The sequence below is a fragment of the Poromitra crassiceps genome (genome assembly GCF_964638095.1).
Source record: "Poromitra crassiceps genome assembly, chromosome: 9".
Taxonomy (NCBI): Eukaryota; Metazoa; Chordata; class Actinopteri; order Beryciformes; family Melamphaidae; genus Poromitra; species Poromitra crassiceps.
In genome coordinates this window covers 36,336,337-36,346,644 of record NC_139630.1, presented here as the reverse complement: position 1 = coordinate 36,346,644, position 10,308 = coordinate 36,336,337, and the positions used below count along the sequence as shown (strand labels likewise).

The 10,308-nt window shown below is 44.5% G+C and overlaps 1 protein-coding gene across 2 annotated transcripts in view; it reads right to left on the bottom strand.

Annotated features, from left to right (window-relative positions):
* Positions 1-5,171: 5,171 nt before the first annotated feature.
* The window catches only part of enah (ENAH actin regulator), a gene marked incomplete at its 5' end in the record, with an annotated part of 112,419 nt that continues 107,282 nt past the window's right edge, over positions 5,172-10,308 (bottom strand). For both annotated transcript variants that reach the window (XM_083642714.1, XM_083642715.1), the window contains 3 exons: positions 5,172-5,486; positions 6,273-6,330; positions 10,103-10,187. In XM_083642714.1, coding sequence (XP_083498840.1) covers positions 5,449-5,486; positions 6,273-6,330; positions 10,103-10,187 — 181 coding nt within the window. In that variant the 3' untranslated portion in view covers positions 5,172-5,448. The remainder of the gene's footprint in view (positions 5,487-6,272; positions 6,331-10,102; positions 10,188-10,308) is intronic.

Sequence of the window (10,308 nt, the reverse complement as noted above, 5' to 3'; positions counted from 1 at the left end):
CTGAAGAAGCAGCATTAATATTAATGTGTCATCAAGTCTGTCATGAATAAAACCAAGGGGAAATAATCGGTAGAGCTCAGTGATATTATTTAAGTGACATTTGAGATTTTTACGTGGCTGTAATGGTAGGCTATAATGAGTAAAATCAATCCAAACCCCCCCCCCCTCCCCAGAAAAACACATTCAGAAATAAATTAATATCCTCTTAGGCTGCGCCACTTCCAGGATCCCCCAAAACCTGGCCATTTCCACCACTGGAAGAGCATCATCTGCTGCATGCCATCAGGTCTGCTTAAAACACTGCATAGCTAAAACTAAAGAATTCAAAGCATGTAGGCTACTGTATTATCCTCACTCCCTTATCTATTAAAATGCAGTATCAGCATTGATTAGTTGACATCATTATTAGACATTCCCAAATTATTAATGCGCCAAAAAAAGAAAAGAAAATTGTTCACAGGTCCCAAATCTCAAGTCTTTGAGGACAAGTCTCAAGTCACTATGTGTGCATGACTTAAGTACGACTCAAGTCCAAGTCTCAAGTCCAAGTCCATGATATTTTGCACATACAAACACCGTAGCAACATGCACACAGATAGAAGTTAGACCAGGGGTGAGCTATTCTTTTTCCTGCGGGGCCACATGAAAAACCCAGATTGTTGCCAGGGGCAAAAAATAAATAAAAATGTCATGCCGTAACCTCTAATTGTATCACTAGATTGAATTATAGAAAACATACTGGGCACCACTTCTTCAGAATTTATTACATTGAAAATCACTTCGAACAGCCAATTTAGGTAATCTCGTTGGATTTTTCTAGCTTCATAAGTAAATTGGTGTGGTTCATCTTAGACCTCCCGGGCCAGGCAGAACCACCTGCATCTGGCCCCCCGTGCCACATAATGCCCAGGTCTGAGTAATAAACCTGATTGAATGAGACACAAATAAGTGTAGCCTCAAAAAGCAAAGGTCACTGGTATATATACAATTCCAGGTCTGTATGTCTGTCCACGTAACTCGAGAACCATTTGTCGGATCGACTTCAAACTTGGGGAGTGCGCTTCGGGGGACATGACGGAGTGCAGTGTGTGTGTTGGGGGGACGCACCCATGGTGCGGTGCATGGAGGGAACGGGCACTGCACTAGTGCAACTAAAGAAGACTGGTTGCTTGTTTCTTTCGCGAGACCTGGCAACAACAAAGAGTTATGGCAACAAAGTTGTTAAAAATAGCGAGTACTGAGCATCACTTAAAAGAAACAACTTTTGATCATGTATTGCAATTTTTATTTAATTTGCTCAAACAAAACAACATGTTAGCATGTAAGAAAAGTCTAATTAACATGAGAACATTATGGTACAATGCAAATGATAAAAGAATAAGAAACCCATCCATGAAAATTGCCAGGGCCATTCGGCCAAATCCATCCCCGCGATCTTCTTGTAAATCCACAATAGCTTCAGTTCTCTCAGAAGATAGATAGATATATGTCTGGGTTTACGCACAAAGATAAAAGTCTCCTTCAGCAATCTGACATTAACATGGAGCAGATTTCACTGCAGAGGACAAAATAGTTTTTCTTTCCAGATTTCCAAACGTGTCAAGAAACCCAAACTGCTGAACACAAACAGTCTCTGTAACAGACACATGGCATGAGGGAAAACAGAACACTGTATCCACACTCATTTCGTAAAACCATCTCAGAGCGAAGATAACCTTTGACCTCTTGTGAGACTCGTCTCTCGAGGGTTGATTGCATTTCCAAGCTGTAAGCAAAAGCAAACAGCATTGTACAGAAAGAGACCAAAGATGATCTTGGTGCAAAGATGTTTTTGTTTTTTAGAGGGGGAAACAGTACCAAGGTCAATTAACTATCAACTTGACCAGGATGACAAAAACAAAATAATTGCATGTGACAATGACAGTCCCTAGATATTGTTACTAGTCATCTTTAAATCTTTGACATATTATGCAAATTCAGAACAAGGCACAAACCATGTAGCTTCACAAACAAAAGTAACCTTGTGATATACTCTTCTTGATCAAAACATTTCACCTGCCAAAGGACTGAATATATAGATGGACATCTCTCTATCTTGGTTCTCTTGACAAAATGATAAAGAAAATAAAAGTAAAATAAGAAAGGCGACTTTGTTGAGTGATTCTGTTTAGCAGGAGACTGCCGAGTTGAAACCTTTGGTGAGATAGCCACACTATTGGCAACAGAGGCTCTAAGCAACTGTTGTCAGAGTATCTTGGATTGCTCTATGGGTTTTTTTTTTTGCCTTAAAGTGCAATCAATGCGAAAGGTGGATGAGAAGATGAAAGGACTTTTTCAACAGAGAATCAGAGCGGGAATCAGACCTGAAAATCTGACTGGCCCAAACAAACCCAATGCCAAAAAATCCTGTCCACACTCAGACCGAGGGGTAATGGCATCTGGTGAGCCGCGATCTGACTTGAACCCAAAATTTCACAGTCATTTTTCAACAGTATTTTATTGAATGCTAAATTTGACCCAAACCTGAGCAAATAGATGAGAAAGTCAAGATGGCTGTGTCACGTCAGGCTGTACAGAGCGTAACTGTCAAGATGGCTGTGTCACGTCAGGCTGTACGGAGCGTAACTGTCAAGATGGCTGTGTCACGTCAGGCTGTACGCAGCGTAACTGTCAAGATGGCTGTGTCACGTCAGGCTGTACGGAGCGTAACTGCTGAGTGTTGGGATTAAAATCACTTGGGAATAGATCATGTTTCTCTGGGTGTGGTGGTTTCTCATATTTCGTAGCAAAGCCAGAGGAACCAAGCCCTTGAACAGAGTTGCGTCTCTGTGGAGATCCATGATGGGATGACCTAGTCCTAGCTGGTACCCCACCCCGGCCCCATGACCGCTCAGCCAGATCACTATAGCCTGTACTAGACACCCTATCATTAGCAAACCGTATGCTGGGTTTGGCTACAACCTCCTCAGCCACTCCTCCTAACCATCATTTAAGCTACAAATATCTGTTTTACCCGTCTCCTACATGTAAAAGTTCCGAAACATTGGCAGGCAACTGCTGTAATGGCATGCACATGATTTACTTGCACATTGAGTAAATATCGCCCCCTAGGTTGATTATCAGTAAGATGCTTTTTATTATGAATTGTAATAATCAATTTATCACAAAATGCACACTGTAGATATTAAATCACAATGCATCATTATAGAGCTAGAACCCTGCACGCCTTTGGAGCGGCAAAAGGTTGTTACTGAGTCATGGGGTTGGACTGTAATCGTGGAGCTGTCCCTCCCAAGGATCTAATTTAGACAATAACAGAATATTGAATAATATATGGATGATATCTGTTACCTTGTAGACAAGACATGCAAACTTGGAGCAATAGTTACAGTTTCTCCACCATCGGTCTCTCAGCTCCCGGCGCGACCCTCTCCAGTTGATTGTACTTCGAGCTTTAAGCGGAGCAAACTCCACACTGAACTGAATGAAATTAAACCTTGAAACCAAAAGTATTTCCATCATCATCATCACAAAGTGACTGCTCCCAAATGTGTGAAAAACACTGTTCTCAGGGAAGATGTGTCATCTTTAAGGATTTGATGGCAGCAGGAGAAGAAGAAGATTAAACAGAGACATCATAAGCACTGGTGAAAGACTAAATGGCACGTTCATGTCCACATGGACACCATCTCTTATTTGGGTTGTCCCTTATTGTGTCCCTTTCAACAGTTTTACTTGATAAATGTGATCAAACAAAAATGTCCAGAATCAAAGAAATACAAAATATATAAAGTTCAGCTCCAATGTGGCTACAGATAAAGTGTCCTTGAATTCTATAGAAAATAAAAAAGCAGAGTATTGTGAATTAGAAATGGTGTAATTCCTTACAGTGTGGCTCCGAAAAACCTTGTCTTCCATGTTCAGCCTTTCAGATTCACAGAAAATCTCCAATGAAGTTGACCTGGTCACATGGTCACACAGTCACTTTTCAAAAGGGGGCTCATGAGGGCCAAAAACAAAAGGTGGCGGGAGACAAAAAGACATTGGATGTTTTGCGGGGGGTTTGTGCCGGGGGGGGGGGGGGGGGGGGGCTCAAAATAGATGCTACACTTATTGCTTGTAATAAAACTTGTGACAGTTAACTGAATTGCGTGGCAGACTTGTGACCCTCACCACATCAAAGAAACCAACCTTAGTTACATGCACTACTAAACGTACCAAAAATATGACAAACATGACATGAGACCTAGAGAGGAGGGGCAGAGGAAAGAGTGGTTAAATCAGAACGGTACACACAGGTCAAGTTCAGTTCTATCCACATGGCTGGCTGTGGTCAACTAGCATGATAGATATGAGTAATAGATCAGCACTTTTTGTTGACAGAAGAGGCTTGGTAGGACGCTACAATGACGGCGGTAACCCTCTGTGTTCCATCCGCGGCCTGCCACGCAACAGCATGAAATAAGAAAATATCATCTCGGGAGGGACGGGGAAAAACATGGATGATGATGATCCCACAGATGAAGAGACAGACGAGAGCATCCTGTTTTGAAAGATTGGATTATTGAGCTACTTCATATGGCCATAATAAATCTACACTGAAACAGACATGACTGATAAGATACCTTTTTTTCCCCTAAATAACTTTTTCTCTCTTTTGTACATAATTCAGGTTAAAATAGTATTTGAGGAAGACAAGCTTTACAGTGTCCTGCAGTGGTGGACGTCACCAGAGAATGTCAGCCCCCCCCCCCCCCCCCCCCATACATACTCACACAAACACTCGCACGCACACACACACGCGCACGCACGCTAACCCTATGGCATTATGGGGGGGAAGGGGGGGGGGGGGGTTATTTCCTGTCCCCGCCTCCCTCCCGTCTCCACACTCGCTTAATAAAACTTGCCCCTTTGATAGTAAATCACAAGTGCGTGCTCAGAGTTCTGATTCATGAACGTTTCTCTGTTCTCTTATGCGCCATTGGTTAATACAGTATCATCGTAGAGTTCGATATTGTTTTTTGTGTGTGTGTGTGTGTCTGTTTATGTTTTGTTGCTATTATAGGACAAAGAGAGAGAAATAATCTTTGCATAAAAGACATTCGCTTCTCTTTCAGACTGTGCCCTGTCCTCCAGATGCGACGCCCTGGGTTGTGTGCGGGGTGGGGGTGGGGGGGTGGCACGGGCGGAAACACCAGGCTTCACAAAGTGGATCCCATGAGTCGGCCATCCCCGTCGCCAGCGCCTCCTCTGTGGTACCGTGTTGCTGCTCCGTCCCAATATAACGTCCTCTCTTAGGATTAATATGATTATTGTCATCATCACCGTTCGCTGTCGTCTGTTGTTTTCTACTGCGGTTCTGTATTGTCATGTCTGAAGTGGACCGCGGGGGTCGCTCGGGTCACGTGGATGTAGATGTCGTGAGCGGGGGGGAGTTGGGATCTTCTTCTACGCCGTGTTGGACTTGCCCAGCTCCTCCCTAATGGCTGAGGACACGGAGAAACACACGCGTTAGGATAACTGATCTATTTGTTGACTTAACATGCATTCACACCACAGGCAACCAAGCTGCTGGAAGTCAATTCCTTTTCGAGGACCTGAGACAAGCCTGCCGTTGTGATATTTGTCCCCATCGTATCCTCATTTGTCAGCATGGGAAGTGGACTGTTGTTTCACCAGTCTGCCGCAATGACGTTCTGTATAGCAGCTCCTTGCAAAACTGAATATCCTGCCTATTGCTGCAACAGTAGCCCTCAAGCTGCTAGCTAGCTGAGCTCAAACTAGATGATGCACGCCGATGTGGCTGCTTGTGGTTTGTTCATATGAAAGTAAAACACTTTGGGTTGCTGGTAAAAGTTATGAATCATCCTCTGCTGCAAAACATGACAAAATCATCTGTGTTTTTCAAATACTGACTAAAGGCAGGAGAGGATAGCACATTTTTAGCAGAATATATACCTTTGAAAGTATAAAGAATACGAACGCTACCTAGAAGCAGCCAGTTTTAAACCATCTAAAGTTACAACATGGCTTCTAGTTTTTTTTTAAGTACAACTGAGGACACACAGGCAGAAAGAAAGAAAGAAAGAAAGATATACACATACACACACACACACACACACACACACACACACACACACACAGAAAGACAAGGAAAGATGTGATGCGGTTGGATCCAGAGTGACGGCTGTAACTGTCAGTGCAGTTTCAGTCGACTTTTTTCTCTTTCTCTATGACCCAGATTTGTGTGTGTGTGTGTGTGTGTGTGTTACCATCAATGAGCTCTTCTTTTAGCTTCGACAGCTCCTTCCTCATCTCATCCAGAATGTCCTGGGGAGGGGGGGGGGGGGGGGGGGGGGGACATACATTATATTTCCATACAAATGTGGCAAATGTGAATGCTTAGGAAAGAGAGAGCAGGGTGTTTCCACCTGGCGGCTCTCTTCACATCCCCTTGGACAGACACCTGGCATTGAGATGAGCTGCTGGCTGACAGTGTTTCCACTGGCTTCTAGAGGATGGTAGTGAGGCACTGCCAACAGGCTAGCTGTTACATGGGGATATTCTCTCTCTCTCTCTCTCTCCCTCCTTCTGTCTCTCCCTCTCCTTTTCCAAATGAGCTCATCCCTGTGAAGTGGTCCCCTGTCGAGTTAAGCCGACAGACTTACTTGATCTACAATTGGACGGACAGACCCCATCTTTATTAGTCACAGACACCGACAGACACCCTAAAATTCATCTTCCGCGTTTGACCGATCCGGGCTCATCCTCACAGGAGGAGCAGTGGGCAGCTGCAGAGGAGTGCCCGGGGACCAACTTCTTCCAACCACCGCTGGTCAGATGATGATTTTCTGCATGTTTTTAGTGGGGGGTTATATGTTATATTTGGAGGAAACCCCAGGGGAGCACGGGGAGAACATGCAAACTCCACACTGAAAGGCCCTTTTCTCATGAGATAACCCACCTGGGCACCAGGGACCGAAAGCATGGGGAGACATACCCCCAGTGTCAACAGCGTCCCAGGGGGGGAATTGAACCCAGGGCCTTCTTGCTGTGAGGCGAGTGTGTGAGGCGGGAGTGTTACCACTGCACCACCGTGCCCCGATGACAGAGATAATAATGACAGAGAGAGCCACAGATACAGTGACAGAGAGAGCAAATGGGTAAATGAGTGCGGCCTGTAGTGTCAGCCACACTATCTCGCCTCCAAAAACACACTGAATGAGACCGAGGCAGGGAGGAAGAGAGAATGGGCGGGCAGCTCGCAGGGCACCGCCCCTCTGCCCGTCCCACTGCTGTGCTGATCTGTTGTGGTGGCAGATAGGGAGGGCTTATCTAGTGGGCTCATTCAGAGGGAGGAGCTGCCTTCCAGCAGGACAGTCACTGGACACACCCACGCTCTGCTCACTAGTACTATAGGTCTGAGACTGTATCATAAATAGTAAGAAAAAGACAAGGAACAGATATCGAGCACCGAAAATCACAAATCCAAATCACAAGAGGCTGGAGAGGCATTTCAGTCCACCTCTGAAACACGTTCCTGGGATACTGTGGGCAGTTACTGGGATATACAGTAGGTATGCCAAAGAAATGAGCTACTCTCACTCTCTTAGTTTCAGTTAAGCTGTTTGGAAGCTGTTGCTGGACAAACAAGAGGCAGTTCTATGTCCTGCCATCATCTAATCACCATGATATATTAAAAATTAGTTATTAACACGTTAATTGCCAAGAACGAGTTGAGTCGTCAAACACAATCCAGCTGTTCACTGCCAACGACGAGTTGAGTCGTCAAAAAAATGATTTTTTTTTTTTTGACCGTGGGATGTGCATCTAACCCTTTTACATCTCTTATATAATTATTGGAGCCACCGAACGTTTACAACCCATTCCACCGACCCACTAAGTGGCAACAGTGCTCTCCTGACTAGAGGAAGGCAAGCATTTTTTTAACTTGTCACGCCATTCTCACCCCAGCCATTCTCATGAAAATGGATGGGGGAAAACGCTTTCTTTTTCGCGCTGATTGCTGGCGATGCGGGATTGCAAATTTACATAATAGATTACAGTTGGAACACACTTTGAAACACGCAGCATAAATATGACCAGAATCGCAAAAGCTTCTCTCAACCAAAACTCCAAGAAGCGAGCGAGTCCATGCCGACTTCCTCAAACAGCGGCCGTGCAGACAGGCACAGCACAGCAGCAAAGCACTGAGATTGTGACGGCCGCTGCAGCCAAGAAGAACGCCCACGGAGGGAGGAGTTGAAGCAACTCTCCCTCTCGCTCTCTCCCTCTCTCTCTCTCTCTCTCTCGCTCTCTCTCTCTCCCTCCCTCCCTCTCTCTCTCTCTCTCTCTCCCTCTCCCCCTCTCACTAGGATTAAACCTAGTGCGTCTCCCTCCCGAGAGGGAGGGAGAGAGAGAGAGAGGGAGGGAGAGCGAGAGGGAGGGAGAGAGAGAGAGAGAGAGAGAGGGAGGGAGAGCGAGGGGAAGGGAGAGAGAGAGAGAGAGAGAGAGAGCGAGAGGGGGAGGGAGAGAGAGAGAGAGAGAGCCAAAAATGAATGGTTAAAGTGATCGAATTTCACAAAAAGCCGTTTATCTCTGAATATTTTTTCTGACGCTAAAACCATGCTGTATTCAACTGCTAATGCTTACATAACTACTAACTCTACAAACTAACTCTTTTAGACAGAGAAAGTACACATTCTATTAGTACTTTTGAGATATTGTATGTTCACAAACTCCAAGCAGAAAATAATCCTCGGCTCTTGTAAAATGAGCCACAATCCTCAAAAAACGGCTTGGCAGAAGCTACCTACAGCAAGAAAAAAACGGCTGGCAGTCAATGTGTTAATGAGGCTAATAGATGGATTAATTACTTTTCTTCACATAATTAAGTTAAGTTAAGTTGTCCTTTATTGTCCCTGTGGAGAAATTCATCCTCTGCATTTGACCCTCTACTAGGGATATTCCTAGAACTAGAAGCAGTGGGCAGCCACCACATTGCAGCGCCCGGGGACCAACTCCAGTTCCTTTGCCAGTCAGGGACACTGACAGGAGTATTAACCCTAACATACATGTCTTTGAAAGGAGTATTAACCCTAACATACATGTCTTTGAAAGGAGTATTAACCCTAACATACATGTCTTTGAAAGGAGTATTAACCCTAACATACATGTCTTTGAAAGGAGTATTAACCCTAACATACATGTCTTTGAAAGGAGTATTAACCCTAACATACATCTCTTTGACAGGAGTATTAACCCTATACAGATCCTTTCCAAAAAATTAGAATATCATGGAAATACCATGGAGCTGTAGGCCAAAATTATGAAAAATGAAACAAATAAAGGCTAGAAATATTTCACTTTGTGTGTAATGAATCTATAATCTATGAAAGTTTCACTTTTTGAAAGGAATTATGGAAAAAAACTAACTTTTCATGATATTATAATTTTTTGGAAAGGATCTGTATGTCTTTGACAGGAGTATTAACCCGAGGAAACTGGAGACCCCGGAGGAAACCCTCACAAACACGAGAACATGTAAACTCCACACAGAAACAACCTGGGATGAACCGGGGTTCGACCCCGGGACCTTCTTACTATGAGCCAACAGTGCTAACCACTGAGCCACGGTGCCATCCAATAACAAAGACATGGCCAGTTGTGCCTGTATGGATGGACACCCAACCAAGCCGAAGGTAACACAGGGTCTTGAACCTGCAAACCTTGTGTTAGTAGGCAGGGAATCTACCGCTGCACTACCCGGATGCCCAACCACCAGTTTTTTCCTCATTAATATGTACATTTATGCAGCAAGGTGCTCCAAAATCTAATCAGATCCTCTATAGGGAGGAGTATGACGTTTCTATCATGTATTGTTGAGTTATTGTGTTCACAGGAATGCATCTCCACACAGACAGAGAGACACACAGCCAGTCACCATGGCAACATACTGTCCTGCACCATGTACCGTGGTGACGGCAAACAAAAGAACAGTTTTCAATTCCCTGATTAAATCATCAAAGTCTGAGTTGAAGAGTTTATTGACCCGTTTACTGACATGATTAAATCATAAAAGTCTGTGTAAGAGTTTACTGACCTGTTTCAATCTGTCGTAGTCCACTGCTTCTGTTGGCACACCGTTGGCACTTAGGGAGGCGGTGGGTGTCGGAGTGGATTTAGGTCTGCGAGGAGAGAGGAGCAAGACGGGTCAGAGGAGCAAGACGGGTCAGAGGAGCAAGACGGGTCAACTCAACTGAGAGTAGAAGAAAGATAAAGAGGAACGAGGACAGCGGTCACTACATC